Here is a 22,797-nt window from a genome sequence, read left to right as displayed (position 1 = left end):
TTCAAACAGAAGCTGTAGCCATGGGCACTCACATAAGTCCCAGCTATGCCTGCCTGTTTGTCAGCTACGTGGAACAGTCTATGTTCCAAGCTTACACTAGTGACTGTCCCGCACTTTTCCTACATTACATCGACAACTGCATTGGTGCTGCTTTCTGCATCCGTGCTGAACTCGTTGACTTCATCCACTTTGCCTCCAGCTTTCACCCTGTCCTCAAATTTACCTGGTCCATTTCCAATACCTCCCTCCCCTTTCTCAATCTCACTGTCTCTATCTCTGGACGCAGCTTATCAACTGATGTCTATTATAAACCCACAGATTCTTTCAACTATCTGGACTATACCTCGTTCCACCCTGTTACAGCACAGGGTCCAGCACATAATTCTCTGAAACTTCTGCCACCTCCAACAGGATCCCACCACCAAACACATCTTTCCCTCCCACACATTTTCTGTTTTCCGCAGGGTTCGCTCCCTACGTGACTCCCTTGTCCATTCATCTCTCCCCACTGATCTCCCTCCTGGCACTCATCCTTGCAAGCAGAACAAGTGCTACAACTGACCCTGAACCTCCTCCCTCTCTACCACTCAGGACCCCAAACAGTTCTTCCAGGTGAGGTGACACTTTACCTGTGAGTCTTTCGGGGTCACCTACTGTGCTCAGTGCTCCCAGTGTGGCTGCTTGTTATATCGGTGAGACCCGACGTAGATTGGGAGATCACTTCACCGAGCACCTACACTCTGCCTGCCAGAAAAAGTGGAATCTCCCAGTGGCCACCCATTTTAATTCCACTTCCCATTCCCATTCTGATATGTCTGTCCATGGCTTCCACTACTGTTGTGATGAGGCCACGCTCAGGTTGGAGGAACAACATTTTATATTTTGCCTGGGTAGCATCCAACCTGATGGCATGAACATTGATTTCTCAAACTTCCAGTCATGCCCCCACCCCCATTTCACCATTTCCCATCCCTTTTTCCCTCTTTCGCCTTATCTCTTTACCTGACCATCGCCTCCTTCTGGTGCTCCTCCCTTTCTTCTGTCTCTTTCCCCAGTCAACTTCCCAGCTTTTTACTTCATCCCTCACCCTTCATGTTTCACCTATCACCTTGTATTTCTCTCTCCACTCCCCCTACCTTTTAAATCTACTCCTCAGATTTTTTTCTCCAGTCCTGCCGAAGGGTCTCAGCCCAAAATGTTGACTGTACTCTTTTCCGTAGATGCTGCCTGTTCTGCTGAGTTCCTCCAGCAATTTCTGTGTGTTGCTTGGATTTCCAGAGTCTGCAGATTCTCTCTTATTCGTGATTGGACAATTCTCATTTTGTGTATCGGAACTCAGTTCATGCAAAGACAAATCAAACACCTGCAATGCTGTTCCTGAACAGGAATCTGAGATCTCACATAGACCTCCTGAAACCAGATCTATGGAGGGAAGTGCAGAATAAACAGATCAGCTGGTTAAGTGAAGCAGCAAGGAGCTTCATGATTGGACAGGAATTCCTAGCGCACGACTACTGAGAAGACAAGTTGACACCTGGAACAAAAGCTACAAGAACTGGACCATTGATGTACTCAGTGGATGTTGGAGGTCAGACATAGAGTTTACATGTGGACTAGATACTGGATGCTCAACCAAAGGACACACCTGAGTCGATTGCATCCAACAAGGCAGATACATTACAGTCAGCTGACTTACCTCTCAGTGATGAAGTCACTGACAGCAATGTGACACCTGAAACTGACAATGTTGTCTTAGACAAGACACCTGCCAAACCTGATGCCATTCCACAGGTCCAGAGATGCTAGTCTCTCTCTCTCTCTCTCTCTACCCCCTTTACTTGTTGAAGTTTCACAAAACTTCCAGAAATATGCTCGACCAGCACTGGCATTCCCAACTAGCGTGCAGCTTAGCCACCTTTGAGGAGACAGGCTGAAGCATTTACTGAGATGAAGCCAGACAGAAATTGCTGTGTTTTGCAGACAGAATTAGATTGTATAGAAGAACAGATTACATCAAATTTTAATTTAATTCTATACTCAGAAGCAAAACAAAACTTAAGGAAGTCACCATTCAGACCCAATTGCCAACCATCCATTCCTTTTTTCTGCTGAGAAGGCTGATTCTGTTTCTTCAGCTGTGGGCTTAAATGGAATGATTTTTGCTTAAACCAGGTTGCTTCCAAATCTTAGGAATAGGAGGACAATATTTAGCTTCACTAAGCATGTTCTTCCACTGAAGTGGATAGTTGCTCATCCATATTTTATCTCAAGGCACATCCCAGTTGTACCCTTTGCTTGCTAAATTCTGCTGTCCTAATCTTAAATAATTTATTGTGCTAACATCTACTGTTTATTGCAAAAGGAACTGTTTCCTGATCTCATTTGAATGGCCTTCCTCTGTGAATTCTTTCTCTCTGAATTTGCTTCTTTCTCTCTGAATGTTTCCCCTATAGAGTGATTCAGTGGTACACACAACAATGGCTCACACAAGTGATCTGTACTGGTTTCTCTGATGCCTTGGAAGAGCAGTATTTCCCTATGCACAGCTTGGAAATAGCAATTGCAGTCCAAATTCGGCAGTCCAAAGCCATATGTGATATCTGACCTTGCCTCTATCACGACCTCCCATGGCCTGTTTGGGCTGGTATAGGATGAGCATTACATGCCTCTGAGGGACAGTTGCACATTGTGCCCCTGAGAGGTGGGCACCTAAGGCAGAGATGATAAAGATTGGTACACTATAAAATCAAAGAAGTTTATGTTAAACATGAATATCCTTAGGATCATACTGAAGTGAAATTTTCATTTCTGGGACTTCTGAGTAGTGGAGTCTTGTTAGTGATTGGCAATTTAAGTAATACAAGATCACCCATTGAATAACCCCTTCATTCATTGCCTTGGCTAGTTATGGATTCTCTGTGTTTGTGTGCAGATTTTCATAGAACTTCTAGGTAGCAATGAATTTTTTTCCCGTCCTCCAGTGTTCTTGTCTTGTCTTGGTTTGTCCATACTGCACCAACCGCCACCATTGGGCTATAAACGTGCAGGAGCTGTGTGTGGCTAAGTACCTTGCTCAAGGATACACACGCTGCCTCAGCTGAGGCTCGAACTAATGACCTTCAGATCGCTAACCCAAAGCCTTAACCACTTGGCCACGTGCCAACACTTCTTCTTAATGTGTTTGTCTTTTAAAAGAGAACATCTCCAATTATTCTAGTGTTTGAGAGATGGGAATGTGTATTTAAAAGATAGTTTCTGGACCGTAAATAAGGTTACTTGTCTTATCTGATGTTCATCATTTTCCAATTCTTCTTTAAATTTTCCAATTTTCCTGAAGCCACTGACTTCTTGATAGGAACCAAGGAGATATACAGTTCAGTATTTCCATAGTGATTTGGGATATATGTTTGAATCTTCATAACGGAAGTCAGCTATTTCAGGTAACAACCTCACCTTCTCCTAACTTCCAGACATGCTAACTCACCCACTTCCTTACTTCCCTACTTTTGGCACTCATTGTTTAATGAAATTGGAAATTTCAGGAATTCTCATTCCCTGAGAAGATGTGTTGTCACCTCCCTATTGACTGATTATTTACATAACATAAATGAATGAAGAAAGAACCATTGGAACACACAATTTTGTTGTGCGAATTCTGTTCTGCAAAGCTGCAAGCTTGTAAGAAGGAAAATATTTTCACTACATCTGTATGCCAGCTCTGGAAACTTCTTCACCATTATAAAAGTTCTTGTTTGAATACATCTGTTTACATCTGTTTACACAAAAGCAAAAAAAAACAGAATGATTCAGTCTCTTCATAGTAAAGTGGCTGAAGCAAAACTACAAACCCGTGGACTGCAAATGGATTATGTTGGATTGGTAAATGAGTAATTGGAAGCAATACAATACACACTTTGATTTTCAAATGTAGTGTGGCTCATGCAATTTAAATTTCTGTTTTACAATAGTCAATAAACTCGACTGCTTACTTCATTTGAAGTAGAAGATTAACAATGTGATCATGATGCAATATTAAGGATACCTTTTCCACATCACTAGGCAACATGGAAAAATTCAATAACATTGTCTTATCCATTCTAAAATATTTTATTTTTCTTATTACAACCAAATAGTTTCTGATAAATGGGTGCTCCTGATAAAAATGAAAATTGGATGCCAATTTTTTTAATATAAAAAAGAAAGTACTGGAAATTTGTCAGTGAACTATCATCAACCTGAAATATTAGTTATATTTGTCTTCCCTCTGATGTTGTCTGACCGACTGACTGTTTTAGCATTTTCTGTTTTTACTTTGATTTACAGCATTTGTAGTTCTTTTGATTTGTCAATTCTTTTAGTTTCATTCAGTGCCTAAAGAGAACTGACACCAGAGATCCATTAAACTTTGTTGACAAAAGGACATGATGAGATAGCGTCAGCAAAAGCTGCACGCAAGTATATAGTAACCCCTCTACACACAGGTATTCCTTTATGACACAGGTAGAGTTCACAGGCAGGTTGTCACATCCCTCTTCACATTACCACTCTTGCTCAACCGGCCCTCCTAAAGCAGCCTGCCCACTGCAGACAGACATGGGAGCATTCACTTTCCTCTTTCCTCCACATTAAAGCAAAGTGAGCGGGTGAGCCCTGGATTCCCACAATGATTCTCTGAAAGTTGTATTAAACAAAGAGTAGGAAAAAATAATGAGGGCAATGCGGAGAAGCTTTAGGGATATGGTAATGTGAAGAGATTGGACAAGATTGGGGAAGACATGGTAAGTGTACAAAATGCAGAAAATTGTGAGATCATCCACCCTGGTATGAAAGATAGAAAGCTGGAATATTTTTTTAAAATAGCAACAGTTTAAGAAATGTTGGTGTTTAGAGGAAAGTGGGTACCCTTGAACACACCAGTAACTGGGAATTAACATAGGTTCAGCTAGTAATAATGAACACTAATTTTATGTTCCTCTTTACAAGAAGATTTGATGCAAAGTTCAAAGTTCAGATAACATTTATTGTCAAAGTATGTATACCATATACAGTCTCGAGATTCATCTTCTTGCAGGCAGCCACAAAAGAAAGAAACATAATAGAATTCATGATAAACCCTACACCATAAAGACAGTCCAACATATAATGTGCGAAAAGGAAAGAAGAAATAATGCAAACGATAAAAAAGAGCCAACAATCCACAGAACAATCCGCAGAGTCCCCAAAAGTACACCCGCAGCCACAGGGCTAGTTCAGCGTTGCAGCCGACCCAGGAGCTGCGGGCCACAGCCACGGAGCCAGTTACGCGCTGAGACGAGTGCCTATGGCTGCAGGCCACAGATGCAGAGGTAGCTCAGCACTGAGGTGAGTAAAGCCTCCGTGAGTGGGTAGCTGAACACTGCTTCGTCCTTTGCCCTCGGCCTCAACACCTTAATCTTTTTAATCTGGCTCAGGGTTTAAATCGGCCAGATTGTCATCTACTCTTGGGCCAGGGCACTACCACTTCAGTGCAGCTGAGAGATGCAGTCTGGCCCCCAGGTCCACTCCAGCAATGGCCACTGTGGTTGCACCTGCATTCTCGAGAGTCCAGTTCACCGGATCCTTCAGGATACTACAAAAACACCGGGTTGTTCAGACAGTTCAAAAGCATACCTCCTAGTGGAAAGTTACAGGCTGGAGAATGCAGTGATCATAGTTCCAAAAAGTTATACTTAGTAGAAATGTGAATAGTTTTGTTGGCTGCCTGCAAAGCATCACCATGTCTTGCCGTCTTGTTTATTCATGAATAAAGGTTCCTTACTCTAAGTACAAAAGGCCCTGCTGAGACTGTACCTGGAGTATTGTTTCTTGACTTGGTCACGCTGACTAAAGGATGATATACTGTACTTGAGATGGAGGCGTGGAGCTAAGATTAATCAGATTGATTCCTGGAATTGCGGGCTTGATATATGAGGATTGGAACTGTTACAGCAGATTTGCATCAATATTGGAAACCTGATTCAGAATCTGAATCGAGTTTATTATCACTGACATGTGTTGTGAAATTTGTTGCTTTGTGGCAGCAATACTGTGCAATGCATAAAAAGTTACTACAAGTTACGATCAGACATATATTAAAAATACATAAATAGCGCAAAAAGAGAACAGAAAGTGATGTCATGTTCATGGATTCATAGTCTGTTCGGAGATCTGATTGTGGAGGGGAGGAAGCTGCTTCTCAAAAGTTGAGTGTGTATCTTCAGGCTCCTTTACCTCCTCCCTGACGGTAGCAATGAGAAGAGGGCATGTCCTGGTTGGTAAGAGTCCATAGCGACGGATGCCGCTTTTCTGAGGCGTTGCCTATTGAGGGTGTCCTCGATGGTGGGAAGTTAGTGTCCATGATGGAGCTAGCTGGGTTTACAACACTGTACAGCTTTTTCTGATCCTGTGCAGTGGCCCACCCCATACCAGACGGTGATGAAACCAAGTAAAAATGCTCTCCACAGTACATACGTGGAAATTTGCTACGGATTGGGATTGATTATATTGACCTGGTGCAGCTGGTGGAATAAAGCAACATTCCTCTTATTGGTTCAGTAAAACATCACGGCCAATTAAGACTGATATTTTCATTTTGCTCTTGTCTGTGAATCTGTTTACATTTGTAAGGAGAAACTGTGTGTAGTGGCAGAAGGGACAGTATCCCAAAGTAGAAGCAGAAACGATGAAGTAAAAGGAATTTTCCAGACAATTAGTGACCATGTTTATTAACACACTGCCTTACAATATGGTGCAAACAGATTCAATAATAGCTTTCAAAACAGAAATGGGTAAGTGTTTGAAGGACAGAATTTTTACTGGAATTTGAGAGAATGTGCAGAAGTGGGATTATTTTTACAAGCTGCTGCCACAGTGACAATGGACTGTTCTACCAAAGGATAACTAATTTTGATAATAATTGTTTTTCTGAGCACCTAGCAGGCTTCTTTGTTAATCAAACTTTGCATCTCATCTCACTCACAATATTGAATTGGTGCCTTTAATAATTATACAATATTAAAATAAAACAATTTGAATTTAGAGTGTTTTTAATGTAGAGGGGCATCCCAAGGCACTCCTAAAGATTATATGTGAAGAGAAAATTGTTAATGTGAGCTCAACATGTTTCTGGTTGAAGTAGAAGTGACTTAATGATAAATGAGAAAGTATTCGGTTAATGTGATTCATTGGACTAATGGAGGTAAGGGAGGAGTTTGCTGGAAAGGAATTCCCAAAAATTCTAATCCATCTCCCCCCCACACAAACACTCATCCCTACCCATCCATTCTCCCACTTCCACGCCCCCACACACATATAAATGCACACCAAACCAGCATAGGTTTTTATTTATGTTTTTATCTGCATATATCTTCAATTCTGCCAGAAAATTGAGTGGTTTTTAGATGAAATGACAAAAGCACGTATTATCACATAAAAATACCGTAGGAAAGCTGAATGGACAACAGGCTATTTTTCCTTTCTAATGTTGTTGATCCATTCATATGATAAATGCTCAGAATATTTGTTTAATTATGTTGAAAGTGTATCAGGAAATATTTTTTCCCTGAATCCTGCTCAGATTTTGTATTTGTGCAATGAAAGTTATCAGTTAGAACATTTTAATTTATATTTCTATGAGCCTTTTGCCCATACTAAAATATATAGATTTGCTCATGTACATTGTTTATTTGCAGGTAAAACATGTCATACAGCAAGAAGGTTTTAACAGAAAGAAGCGAGGATATCGTAGCATCCATGAAATTGGTATCACGATGAATGATCCTTTGTTTTCAAAACAATGGTATCTTGTAAGCAACATTTGATTTTCATACATTTGGTGTTATTGTGCAAACACTGGTGAGAGTGTATGTAATTACAGCTAATATAGATGATACTGCAACAATGATATTCTATAGTTGTAAAGGATTAAAAGGGTGGGTTCCCTTCCTCTTGATAAATAAATGCTGACATGTGAGCTAATGGAGGCCTTTAAAACAGTGAAGCTTTTGACAAACAGAACAGGAACAATTATTTCAAAATGGGAATGATCAAACTAAGGCCACTGATATACAAAAATACCAAATGTCAGATAGAGATTTCAGAGGAATTTATTTATTAACCCAGAGAACGATTAGATTGTGGGATTCACCTCTGCAGGCAGTAGGTGAGACAAATAAGATGGATGCTTTTTAAGCACAGGGGAGGAGGGATGAGTGAGTTTTGCTGGTAAGAGGAAAGATGGAGTGAGGCATGCATGGAGCTTAAATATTCATTTTAGTTATGAAAACTGAAATGAAGCTTATGTATTCAGTGGAATGATATGCTATTTTAGTAAAGGTATTAAAATAATAAAGCTGCTGACTATTGACACTGACCAAGGAATTAATTTATCATGTGTAGCTCTGTCTTGCAATGCTTGGGGAAATGTGCTCTTCTTTCTCTGGTCTTTTGCATTTAATCAAATCGGTCATGTTTTCCCGGCATCAAGACCCTTAGCTCCAAAAAATCCCTCCCTAAATCTCTGCAAAAACATCATTCTTTGCTTATTTAAGATGCTCCTTTCTAGATGGTCACGGCATCCCAATATCACTCTATGTGCCTCAGTGTCAAACTTTGTTTGGCAATGCTCTTTGTGACATTTCTACGATTTTGTGATTCTATGATTTTGCTCTGTTAGATATGACATGTAAATACATGTTACTGTTGTTGTTATAGCAACCCAAGTGGATGGGGAGGTACCAATACTTCACCTTGTCTTCGTTGCTGAAAGCTTTCTGAACATGAGAAATGCTATGTCACTCCAAGGTGACTAAACATTTTCTCATTAGGATATGAATAAAATCATTATCAGGACAATATAATTAATTGATAGCAAAGGGAAAATCTTAAAAGTTTTTATCGTCCATTGCATTGTGGTTAATTCTGTGTGGGCATTCAAGAAACATAAGAATGATGACATCATTCAGCCTCTTCTTACTGATCTGTCTTTGAGTTGATCTGTTCACTTGTGTTTGGTGATATTTCCCTAGGCTCACAAAAATCAGCTGATGTACCGTAATTTTATAATTTTCAATTGATGGATCTTCTTTCTGGAGAAAAAATTCTGTGACTTGGGGGGGGGGGGGGTGGGGGAGGCAGCTGATGGGAATATGGGCAACATAATGACAGAACCAAGAGAGATTTGGCTGCAAGCTCCTTGCACTTTCTACTGGTACTGATATTTCCCCATGCCATCCCCATGTCTTCTTAGAAGAAAACTTTGTTCCTTATGCATTCGTAAATTTCTTCATCTGAATTGTTGAAAGTAATACTGAATTGAAATTCCTGAAGTTGTACCATACCATTATCGCTTGCTTGACATTAAGTGGGTAAACATAAAAAAGTATGTTGGTAACTTAATTTCTGTGGGGGTATAAAATGATCATCCTAACTGAAGGAATTATTGCTTCAAATGCAAATTGCTACCCAGAACCCTCAGCAGGTCAGGCAGCGTATGTGGACAGAGAATCAGAGTTAAAGTTTTAGTCAACACAAGTGATGAAGAGAAAGAAGAAATAAAATGCTTGTTAGGTTAGTGTGAAGATATTTTACCAGCAGCATTTTTTTAGTTGTGGGGTAAAGGCAACAAGTAATTGCTGATTATCCAGACATTCACACTCATAACTTATGCTGGGTAAGTAGGTTTGAAGTCAGAGTACAATGTCTAAAACGTCTGGTATCAATAATAAAACATGCTCAATTGTTTTTCTTGAATTAGGTCAACACTGGCCAAATAGATGGAACTCCTGGGTTAGACCTTAACGTAGCTGAGGCTTGGAAAATGGGTTATACTGGGAAAGGAGTAACCATAGCAATCATGGATGATGGTAAGAAATGAGAATCTTTCTTGACAGTATGCACTTACAAGTATATCCATGTGTTTTTTTTTCACCTTTTCCTACATGATGCATTTCTGTGGAAATGCGTTTCTGCATTTTTGTCCTGTTGCCAGCTAATCAAACACTAATTGTATTCCTACTGAAGTGATTATATAAGCAGTTTTCTCTGCTAGAAGTTGTTACTGCAACTATGCAAATATGCTGCATTTACCGTGGCTTTGCAATCTCAGAATCAGAATTAGGTTTATTATGATGAACTCAGTTTTCAAGTGTTTGTTTAACCTGTTTATTGGTTTAATGCAGGGATTGACTACTTGCACCCAGATCTTGCAGAAAATTATGTAAGTATGCATGAGGTTCCTCTTTTGGGCTTATAATTTATTTTGTTAAGAAATGTAGATGCAGAGATAAATGTCACAATTAATAAGATGTGAAGCATGATTGATTTACTCAGCCAGGGAAAAAATACTCCTGAAATAGTAGCTTGGCAAGACTCCCAAAGTTTCATTGATATACAGAATGCTTTAAAAAAGGAATAATTTATAACTAGAAGAGACTCCATCTGTTGTTAGTAAAGATGTGCTTATTTTTACTAAGCAGGCTCAGACTGGAGATCTCTGGTGCTAAAATGTCATAGCGGATAAATTCTTACTCACTTTCATGACCAGGCAGATTGACCGTTAGAACTGCAGCAACTAGCATTTAAATAGAAAGCTAGATAAGCACATGAGGAAGAAAGAAATATAAGTTTCTGGTAATAAGTTAGATGAATGGAGCAGTGTAGAGCTTAAAATAACTTTGGTCAACTAGTCTGAATTGCCTGCTTCTGTGCTGTTGACTCTGAGTAATGATAACTACAGTGTTATAGCCCTGTTGCTGTTTTCAGTCAAAGCTTATGGAGTGCGATGGCTGTTACAACTCTATTTAAACACTTCGATTGTCTGAGAAAATGCATTGATTTGTTAACTCTTACAAGTTATGTCTAGCAGGGACCCAGATCACTAAAGTTATGGAATTTTTAGAATTTAAGTGCAAACTGTGGCTTCCTGGCATTGTTTAAAGCTTATATTTCTTGATGTGGCAGGTGAAGCTGGCTTTTAATTAAAATAATTTTGGCCATGTCAGACATGATATTCTCCATGACTGGGCCTGTGGGACATTAAATCCATTTACCAGTCTTGATCATTCCCAGCGTTCAATGCCAAGGAGAATCCTATCCCCTTTCCTTCGTCAGGATTGTTAAAACATCTCCAGAGCATGAGAATTATTCTTTACAATAATCTATTGGAGTTGACTGCTGAGATTGCTTACAAATGCAAGCTTTTCACTGTATTCAATAGTAAAGTTGTTTTAAATATAAGATCAGGAGAATGGCATTCAATACTTGTGGCAGTTCTTTCTTGGTGAAACTGCATCTTAATTCATGACACTTCCCTTACAAAAATCTCAGCTGGAAAATATTAAATTGACCCCCAGCTCCAACAATTTCATTCAATGCAGGAGTCCCTTCCAGTGCTTACTGAGAATATGTAGTGCAGAAAGCACAGAAACTTGGCTAATTAGTCTGTGCTGACAGTTATGCCACACCAATGCTCCACCCATCTAAATCTATCAGCATGAACCGAATGGCTTGTAAACTTGTGGAATTAGCTTGGTTGCAGCTACTGGAAGTGTTTGTTAAAGAAATGTTCATAAGCAAGCATTCAAACTTAAGTATAAGTTTAAGCTTATTGTCATTTAACTTTCTATATACACACAGCTAAATGAAGCATCATTCCTCTGAGCTGTTATCATGGTTTTGTTTAAGTTCCAGAAACAGTATTTTAGAATGGCTGTTTGCTAGCATTAAAATCGCCCAGTTTTTGAATTGAATTGAATTGACTTTATTACTTACATCCTTCATATACTTGAGGAGTAAAAATCTCTATGTTAAGCAGTCTAAATGTGCAATTTATAGTCATTTGTAATAAATAGCATGTACAACAGGACGGTAACAAGATGGTTAAATATGAGCAGTCAATATAAAATAGAAATACAGTTGTGCTAGCATGAATTAATCAGTCTGATGACCTGGTGGAAGAAGCTGCCCTGAAGCCTGTTGGTCCTGGCTTTTATACTGAGGTACCATTTTCCGGATGGTAGCAGCTGGAACAATATATGGTTGGGGTGACTTGGGTCCCCATTGATCCTTTGGGCCCTTCTGTCTTTGTAAATGTCCTGAATAGTGGGGAGTTCACATCTTCAGATGTGCTGGGCTGTCTGCACCACCCTCTGCAGAGTCCTGTGATTGAGGGAAGTACAGTTCACATACCAGGCAGTAATGCAGCCACTCAATTGTGCCCCTGTAGAAAGCTCTTCGGATTTAGGGGCCCATGCCAAACTTCTTCAATCGTCTGAGGTGAAAGAGGCGCTGTTGTGCCTTTTTCACTACACAGCCGGTATGTACAGACCACGTGAGATCCTCGGTGATGATTATGCCGAGGAACTTAAAACTGTTCACCCTCTCAATCCCCGATCCCCAGTGGAATAAACAAGCTTTAAATGTTTATCGTTTCAACTGACAGGAAGCTGACAGTAACTCAAATAACTACGTGTTGCAGTAGTGATGTGCAGAAAAGCATCTTTGAATGCCCAACACATCGAACCTTGAAGTGGGTGGGCTACAGCAGCAGAAGGCCATGTAAATTCACCCAGTGCCCAGTTAATTAGGTATAGGGGATCCCTAATAAAGTGGCCATTGAATGTAAATGCCATGAAAATCAGTTGTTTGCACCAGCAGCACAATACAAGATGGGGTTACGTATCAGTTAGCACAAACTTAAGTTGCATGCAGTAATTTATACATAATTTGCAAGGCTGCAAAATAAACAACAAAGTAAACATAACATGACTGCTTGCATGACTGACTGAGAGAGAAAAAGAAATGAAATCTGAGGTAGTGTTAGGGTTTTTTAGGTCTGTCCAAGAACCTGATGGCAGTGGTTAAGAGCCTATTCCTGCACCTTGAGATTTAGGTCTTTGGGCTCCTGTACCTTCTGCCTGGTGGCAATGTTGAGAAGAGGACATGCCCAGATGGTGGGGTTCTCTGATAGTAGATGCCAACTTCCTGAGGCATCACCTCTTGTAGATATCCTCAATGGTGGGGGTGTTGTACCCATAATGGAGCTGGTTGAGTCCAACTCTCCCGGGAGCCTATTGCAATTGTAACATGTCAAGAGATTACAAAATCAAAATCACTAGAGTCAGACTTGAAATACTGCAAATCAGAATACTGCTTCCTGTGTGTACAGTGCTACTGCTGCTGCTGTACTTAAGGAGGTGCTAGTATCTATTGGCACAAAGACTGCAATTTAATTTATATTTCATGATGAATAATGACAGGCAGTTTTGTATTGTTGGAGCCACTGAATTATTATAACCAGCAGACATTTTCAAAAATAACATACAAGCAAAGTCCAACTCTGCTTCAGCCGCCACAATGAACAAAATTGTAAATGACTACCCAGATATTTTGATTGCATTATCCAACAAAAACAATCTGATGCCATTTGATTTTCAAATAGTTTCTCCCAAAATAGCTTTGAGAAAAATTTTGCTTGCAAAATGGAGTTTCTTCTGAAAGAGTATCAGATTAACTTTTGAGTATGAAGCATCACTTGTACCGAGACGTATAGCCCTAAGCTGATCAGAAGCAAACATTGATGGTGGTGAGGATTTTTTCCAAAGATATTTTGCACTCTCAATTCCATCTTAAGCAGAAAGCTTTTGTTCCTTTGATAGAACAATATTACATTTGTTTCATAAAGTACTATTTTGGCCTTTCCCATATCTTAAAGTTAAATGAAAATATTAACAGCCTGTGCATTCAACAAAACAGTTTAATATAATCTCTTGTCCTCAGGAATAATGCAAATGGTTTTCTGGGTTTTGTCTCCTGGAATTTTAGAAAATTGGTTAGGTAGGAACAGATGTTCAGAAAATAATATACGTGATTTCCTTCTTGAGTCAGGAGGAAATTAATGTCTGATCACATGGAAGCATTGTTGATTAATTTTCTGGTTGGATTATTTGTTTCATAGCAGATGCATTGCTGGTAATAGGTAAAAAGAAAGCACTAGTGCCTCAAAGTCCAGAGATTATGGGTAGAAGACCTGTATAACATCAAAGCTGGCCGTGCACTGCAGTACACTGGGAGTGCTGCAATGTGAAAGGTGTTTTCCCTCAGATGAGATGTTAAAACCAATAATGTGATTGTATTGCCATGTGGAAGTAAATGTCCCAATATTATTTTAAAGCTGGCAGGCATTAGGTTTAGTGGTCTGGACATTATGCATTTCTTAATCTACGCTGATAAAATAGGTTTATTGAAATTTACTGTGAGCGAATCAGAGGTCATTCTTTCATATTACAATTGCATTTTGAATAGCTTTCTGTACCCAGCAGGGTAACAGGCCATTATTAGATCTTGTATTTGGTAATAATTCAGAGTTAATGAGTAATATCAGTAGGTAGTACTCTAGTGGTCATGATAGTCTAATATCAAAGGAAATGCTGGAGACTGTACTTAGAGTCTTAAATGCAAACTGAACTAATTGAATTTGCATGTAAAGTGGATTGGTTAAGAGAGATTGGAAAATTAGCTTGAAACAATGTTGATTCTAGAGCAATGGTTATTTTAAATAAAAAGTAAACAACAACAATCATTTAAAGATTACATCATAATTTCATAATTCTCAATTAATACTGTATATATAATACCAAAAAATCTTATTGGGCCTATAGATATATATATATATCCCACAGTACATTGCCTGGTCACCCCAACAGGGACAGAAGGTTGAAAAAGAGAAAGACAACTAGGTCCACCTTCAAAAAAAGTAAACAGGTCTGAATAGGTGAATGAGGAGCCATTTCCCTATAGTCTGCTTCAGGAAAACTCTTAGCCAAAGTCCTCATTGTCCACTTCATCACATGTTCAAAGACCTGCTCTCCAATTCTCACTCTGGATTTTGACTGCTTAGAGCTACCTGGATGTAACTTGTTGGATAGATAAGGTGCAATAATAAAATTAGTTTAACTTGACTTTCAAAAGTTATTTGTTGTATCGTGCATCTGAAGGATAAATGGGATTGGGATTAAAAGCATGGCTAAAAATGATTAATGGACAGAAAACAGAGAAAGAATAAATTAATGATATCTAAGTTGCATGATGTTCTCAGCATCAGTGTGCCACACACATCAGTGTTAGAACTTGTGCTATATTAATGATTGATGATATTGATAATAATATATCAAAATCTGCAAATGTTGCTATGATAGGAGCGAAATGAGAAAGGTAGAAGATTATATTTAGCAGGAAAGGAATGGGCAGATGAAGTATAACATGGGGAAGTATGAAACAAATCACTTTGCGGATTTACTGGTATGCAGAAGGACCTGGATACCTTAGTTCATGAAATACAGAAAATTAACCTTCAAAGATAGCAAAGAATAAAGAAGGCATGTATAGGTTTGTTTTTAATGCAAGTTGGAGAACAAAAGTAAGGAAGGAATACAGCATTTCTTCATGGCTTTAGCAAGACCACAACTGTAATACTACACTTAGTTGCACCCTCCACATCGATGGCAAGATACACTTGCCTTGAAAAAAGTACACAGAAATTTCTCTAGGTTGATTCCTAAGATTAAGGTTTATCCTCAGGTAGAAGCATGGAAATTCCGTTACAGTATATTATTTTACATTGACCGTGTACTAATACAATTATTTCCTAATTCTCATGACCTTGCTTCATTGACAATCTAAACACACACCTTCCTTGTGAAACCAACAGCAAGGAGAGGTGAGCTGATTTCTGTTTTATTATCTTGACATGAATCAGATTGAAGTACAAGGCAAAGTGATAATTCGTACATGTTTTAGAGTTACACTTTATAAATTGACAAAGTGTTAGAAAAATAAAGGCAGGTTGCACCAGGGATTGTTAAGTGCATTCAATGATTTTCCTACTAATTTGATCAGGGAGCTAAAACTCCTCCAGGCTCTGGTAGTGCAGCAGAAATAGCAGATTCATATGTTGCTTTTGTCATATTAAAATTCATATTACCCTGGACACAAAGCTGTTGTTGAAGAGAATTCTTAATCTGCTAACAGCTGAATCATATTGAATAACTCCAGGGGAATTGGCTGAGGAAGAGGGATGGAGCAATAGATTTTTTTTGCACTTGACACTTGAACTTCTTCTGCTCAAGCAGTAAGCAAAGAGATAAAATGTCTGATGTTAAAAGTAAATTGATCTGCTTCATAGCATGATCACAGACGGACAAAAGAAATTCACTGCAGCTTCATTCCATGCATAGGAGACTGCTCCATTCCTTCAGCTTTGTAAAATTCATGGATATGAAACATTTATCTGGCTTCACTCCCAAATACTTATTCTCTTGCATCCCCTGTCAAATGAAAAGAAACTATGTGGAAAAAATGCAGCTGAGCCGGCTGCAATGATATTTCGGGTTGTGCTTCCACTAAATTCTGTGCTACAAAAACGTGCTTTTCACATGGCACCCCTAATGGCCCACTTAGCAATTATAAATTTTCCTCCCATGTTCTGGATTCCTCCCATAGGGCAATTATTTCTCTATATCTGCCCTGCTGAATCTCAGCCTTATTCAGGCACCTCAATTACCCTGAAATCTTCTGAAATCCAGGTATAAAACAATTCTCATAATTTAAGCTTTAAAACCATGATCACATTCTGGTAATGTTTATTGTCCAGACACCATGACCAATTTAGTTCTCTTGAGGTGAGATACCCCCAGTAAAATTTAGGAAGCTTCCTGACATTTGAATTCCTGCATCTTTTGATAATAACCATCAGTTCATTAGTCTATTAAAAAAAATTTCTTTTAACCAGTACATCTACATTGGGATAGTTTATGGGACTAGACACCTATATCACTTCACATCTCCAGTGTTCCTAGTGTATCCACATTCAGTGCACATTCTGTTTTGATGTTCATAGAAATATTGTGCAAGAACACAGTCTTTTTCTATTCATTGCTGTACTAATGAGAGTCCAGTAAGAATAAAATGAAGAAAGACACGTAAACTCAGTGGCCACTTTATTAAATACACCTGCTTGTTAATGCAAATATTTCATGTGGCAGCAACTCATTGCATAAAAGCATGCAGACGTGGCCAGAGGTTTAGTTGCTGCTCAGACTGAACATCAGAATTTGAAGGAAATGTGACCCAGGTGACTTTGACCGCAGAGTGAATGTTGACACCAGACACATTGTCTGAGTATCTCAGAAACTACTGAATCTTCTGGGATTTTCATGCACAGCAGTCTATAGAGTTTACAGAGAACAAAAAAACACCTAGTGAGTGGCAGTTCTGTGGGCTAAAATGCCTTGTTAATGACATAAGTCAGAGGAGAATGGCCAGACAGGTTCTAGCGGACAGGAAGTGAACAATAACTCAAACAATCACGTTACAACAGTAGCGTGCAGACGAGCACCTCTGAATGCACAACACAGCAAACTTGGAAGTGGATGGGCTACAGCTGCAGAAGAACACCGACACATACTCACTGACCACATTATTGGGTACAGGAGGTACCTAATAAAGTGGCCACTGAGTGTACTTGCAGAATACATTTTGCCACTTTGAAAAATTCCCAAGTGCTCTGTAGCCAATGGATTACTTTATTCCTGATAAAAAGGGGAGATGGGTGGGAGGAGCAGGGAACCAGGCAGTAAAGGATATCCAGATGTTCTTGATGGGGTTCAAGGACGTACATTTTCTCTGCCACTAAGAAATTAAATAGGCCACTGTTTCAGCCCTGGTATTTAACTGACCTCAAGGGACAACATAGAAAATGAACTATTTTTCTCAAGCAACACTACCATTTAGAGGCTTAGGAAATCCATGGGGGACAGCATTACGATACCAGCATGAAGCTTTCAAAACAGCTAAAACATCTCTGTGATGCTTAAAAGCTGGTGGCCTGCTATCACATAACTTAGACTGATGTACATTTACTTAATGTGCTTCATTATTCCAACAGCCAGAATGTTTTAGAGATGGTTAATTGAAAATTTCAGTTTGTTTATTCATTCAAGAATATCGTTTTTGCAATTTGTTAATGAGCCCTGGATGAGCCAAGAGATTCTGCTGAGGGCTACATTTGTGGTGTTCAGGGCTGGTAATATGGGAATGTAATAAAGGTCTGAGAATGACGTCTGGAAAGCCATCTCACATGCAAAGTGGCAACTCCAGTCAAAACTTCAATTGCAGAATGATGTTTGACAGCTGTAACTTGATATCCACAAGTTCCTAGAAAGCAAAACCAAGCAACATAAATGACAAACAAGAGAAAATTGGCAGACTCTGGAAATTCAAGCAACGCACACAAAACCTTGGAGGAACTCAGCAGGCAGCATCTATGGAAAAGAGTACAGTCAACATGTTGGGTCAAGACCATTTCATCAAGGTTTCAATCCCTGGTGAGCTCAATGCCTTTTGTGCTTGTTTGGACCAACAGAACGTGTAAGCACCTTTATGAACATCCAGAACTCCTGACGACCCTGTGATTTTAGTCTCTGAGGCTGAAACGAGCATACCCTTTGGGAGGCTGAATCTATGGAAAGCATCTGGCCCAGATGAGTAATTTTCTGAGTTCTGAAGATCTGTGCTAATCAACTGGCAGAAATGTCTGGGGATAACTTTGACCTCTCACTTCAGCAGTTTGAGGTACCTTCCTACTCAAACAGGCTTCAATCATGCCACTGTCCAAGATGGCTGATGCACCATCAATAACTCACACTGAGACGTAAGGCGAGATATCGGCTTTTATTGACTGGAAGAAGGAACCAGGAGTGAGTGTCTATCATACAATGTCCTGGAGACTGAGGCCGAGCGTCAGGCCTCAGACCTCCTTTATACAGGGGCCTGTGGGAGGAGCCACAGGAGCAGTCAGCAGGGGCGTGTCCCGACAGGCACATAGTTCACCACAACGGCCGTGGTAACTTTCCTCAATGCCCGTCGTCCAGTAGCACTTACATTCATTGTGGTGAACTGCTTTGAGAGATTGGTCTTGATGCATATCAACTCCTGGCTGAGGAATGACCTGGATCCACTTTGATTTGTCTACCGTCACAACAGGTAAATAGCAGATGCCAATTCATTGGTCCTCACTCAGCACTGGAACACTAGGACAATGAAGATGCATACATCAGGATGCTCATCATTGACCAAAGCTCAGCATTCAACACAATAATCCTCTCAAAACTAATCTGGTAGAATGATGCCACAACAACAACAACATTTCACTCAATATCATAGAAACATAGAAAATCTACAGCACAATGCAGGCCCTTCATCCCACAAAGCTGTGCTGTACGTGTCTTTACTTAAGAACTACCTAGGCTTACCCATAACCCTATATTTTTCTAAGCTCCATGTATCTATCCAGGAACCTCTTAAAGGACTCTATAGTTTCCACTTTTACCACCGCTGCTGGCAGCCTATTCCACGCACTCACCACTCTCTGCATAAAAAAACTTACCCCTGACATCTCCTCCGTACCTTAAAACTATGCCCTCTCATGCTAGCCATTTCAGCCCTGGGAAAAAGCCTCTGACTATCTACATGATCAATGGCTCTCATCATCTTGTACACCTCTATCAGGTCACCTCTCATCCTCCTTCGCTTCAAGGAGAAAAGGCTGAGTTCACTCAATCTATTCTCATAAGTCATGCTCCCCAATCCAGGCAACATCCTTGTAAATCTCCTCTGCACCCTTTCTATGGTTTCCACATCCTTCCTGTAGTGGGGCAATCAGAATTGAGCACAGTACTCCAAATGGGGTCTGACCAGGGTCCTATATAGCTGCAGCATTACCCCTCGGCTCTTAATCCCATGATTGATGAAGGCCGATACACCGTATGCACTGTAATCAGTAAAACTAAAGACTATTGACTACAGGAGGAAGAAGTCAGAGGTCCATGAGCCTGTTCTCATTGGAGGATTGGTAATGGAAATTCCTTAGTATCAGCATATGAAGGGATCTGTCCTGGGACCAGCATGTAAGTGCCATCCCAAAGAAGGCATGGCAGCACCTCTACGTCCTTTGAGGTTTGAGTAGATTTGACATATCATCTAAAATTTTGACAAACTTCTATAGATGTGCAGAGGAGGGTATCCTGATTGGTTGCATCACAGCTTGGTATGGAAACACCAGTGACCAGGAAAAGAACAGTCTACGGAAAGTGGTGGATACATCACAGGCAAAGCCCTCCCCACCAGTGAGCATACTTATGAGGAGCGCTGCCACAAAAAATTAGCAACCATCATCATCGCCCCCCCCCCCGCCCCCCCAGTACCCAGGCCATGCTCTCATCCCCCATTTCCAACATTCGGAAGGAGGTACAGGAGCCTTAGGTCCCACATCACCAGGTTGAGGAACAGTTAACGTCAGGTTCCTGAGCCGGCAAGGATAATGTCATTCACCTTAGATCTGAACTGATTCCACAATGTACAGATTCCCTTTCAAGTAATCTACAACTCATGTTCTGAATATTAATTATTTTGTTTTTATTTGCACCATTTGCCTTCTTTGACACATTGGCTGTTTGTCAGACTTTATGTATAATTTATCATAAATTCTATTGTATTTCTTTATTTCCCTGTAAATACTTGCAAGAAAAAGAAGGCAGTATATGGTGACATATAAGAACTTTGATAATAAATTTACTTTGACTTTGAGTTTGTTTTGCATAACTTTGGATTGTCAATCAGCATTGATTTGCATAATGAACTAAAAGTTCAGCATGTTATATAGTATAATTAAGATTTAGTAGCGGTTGTGATGCTATGAGGTGTGTATGTTCAACCAAGCTATGAATATGAATGGTTTAGCTCTGATATCAGCAATGAATTACTTTGTGCAAGTCTGTGAAGTGAACATTCTTATGACTCACTAGTAATGCAAAATGTGAGTTTTAAAATGTTCTCTCAAGAGTTTCTTTTCTCAAGAGATTCAAATGCATTCTTCAGCCAGGTCCCATTTTTAAACTATTCCTTTAAAAAGCCAACTGATTAAAGATTATTTGTGTTATTTATGGGCTTTCTGTTGAGATTGATATTATGACTTCAACCTGTATACTATGGAAACATCAAAAAATGAGTTATTAGTGACCCCTTTGACTGAAGAGAGAATAATTAATTAATCCACCTTTGTGTGGAAATGTTTATATGAATATAGTATTTACTAAAATATATCTAATTTCTGCATACTTTACAGTTGTTAAAAGGTAAAATTAATGAAAGATCAAAATATTATGGACTGTCAACGCTTTTTATAGTTCTGCAACTGTAAAACATAAATTACATAAAAACTATTTCTGTGTTCTTCTTGAGTTTATAACTGAAGTTAAAGACTGCAAGTGCTGAAAATCTAAAATTAAAATAGAAACTATTTCTTTGAAATCTAAATATTTGAACAAACTTCGGGTTATGTGCCCCAACATGGCTGGGTGCCAAATTTTCCTCGATAACCACTTCTGTGAAGCTTATGCGATGATTTACAATAATAAAATTGCTATATATATTGTTGGAAAATCGTTTTTTGATGAAAATACCCAGGAGGTCAGAAAGCACTAATGGAAAGAGAACTCAAATGAAGTCATTGGTTTACCAGATTCATATCTCGGTTGCTGGATATATTGGATGGAGGTGTCCAGGGACTCACTTCATGAGGTCTACGTGGAGATTAGGCCTTGTGTGACTTAATCTGGACAAGCTGGTGATCCAGAACAAGCGCTGCCCTGGGAAAGGCTTTGAAATCTATGATACTTGGCCATACCTATCAGCTTTGCAGGCTGCCAAAGCTGTCAAAGACTTTATATGCTCTTAATGTGCTTGAATAATCTCTGTTGTAAATTAAAATTAAAAATACTTCAAAAATAAATTGCTTTAACATTTTAAATAATTAAAGATATTAAAGAAAACAAATAGCCTAAAATAATTTAACTTACTTTGTTCCAAACATCCTATTTCCATTTAAGAGAGTGAGCTTGTACATCAAACCAACAGACACAGGGTTGGTGGACAGATTCTTTATCTTGAACCAGGGACTTAAACAAATTCATATCTGCATTTGGATTCCATTTGGAGCTCAGCAGTGGAGGTCAGATGGAAAATTGCCAGGCAGCAAATTTGAGAATTTTAGATTCACTTAGGGCTCCTCAACCAGCTGGCCGTCAATGAAGGTTTCAAAAGGAACTTCAGTCCAGTGATTCAAGTCCATGGCCTGTCATCGAAACATTGACTAAAAGATTAAAGCTTTGCCTTCGGTCACTTGTGTTAAATGTGCATGTAAAGAAGTGGATTTTATTGTACTCCTGAAATCCTACTACAATATAAATTGCACTCGCCAAATCCCGACCGGAGCGGTTTTGACAAAGGGGCGGGTCCAGTAACGGGCTGAGTGGAGATTGACATTGGGTCGGCACACCCGAAACAAGGAAAGCTGGATGGAGAGAGAGAGAGAGAGCAGAAACCAAAAAAAAAATGGGCACGCAACACTGCCTCTCCAGCTCTCTTTGCCTTTAAGTTGCTCCTTAAAACCCAGTTATTTGAATGAGGATCCAGTTTCCAGCTCTAATATCTCCTGATATTGACTCAAATTTGGGATAATTTTACTACTATAAAGTGATTAACTTATGTTGTTTCTGCCTAAGTATGTCTTCCAGTAATAATGTTGCTCTTTAATTGCTCAAAGGCAATTACCTTAAATTGGCATTGAAGTTGACTGTTTAGTAGCAAAGGATAATGAACATTATTACAAGAAAATATGAAATTAATTCTACTTCTACAATAGTGAACCTAAGATCAGACTGACTG

General features: G+C 39.4%; 1 protein-coding gene across 1 annotated transcript in view; it reads left to right on the top strand.

Moving 5' to 3' along the window:
• Window positions 1-22,797, top strand: part of pcsk2 (proprotein convertase subtilisin/kexin type 2) — a 71,050-nt gene that overhangs the window by 21,540 nt on the left and 26,713 nt on the right. Inside the window, exons 3-5 of the mRNA XM_059985360.1 lie at window positions 7,710-7,823; window positions 9,773-9,881; window positions 10,197-10,234. Of these exons, the coding sequence (XP_059841343.1) occupies window positions 7,710-7,823; window positions 9,773-9,881; window positions 10,197-10,234 (261 nt within the window). The remainder of the gene's footprint in view (window positions 1-7,709; window positions 7,824-9,772; window positions 9,882-10,196; window positions 10,235-22,797) is intronic.

The sequence above is a fragment of the Hypanus sabinus genome, chromosome 12, assembly GCF_030144855.1.
Source record: "Hypanus sabinus isolate sHypSab1 chromosome 12, sHypSab1.hap1, whole genome shotgun sequence".
Lineage (NCBI taxonomy): Eukaryota > Metazoa > Chordata > Chondrichthyes > Myliobatiformes > Dasyatidae > Hypanus > Hypanus sabinus.
Note: the sequence above shows the minus strand (reverse complement) of the source record. Positions and strands in the feature narration are given on the sequence as shown.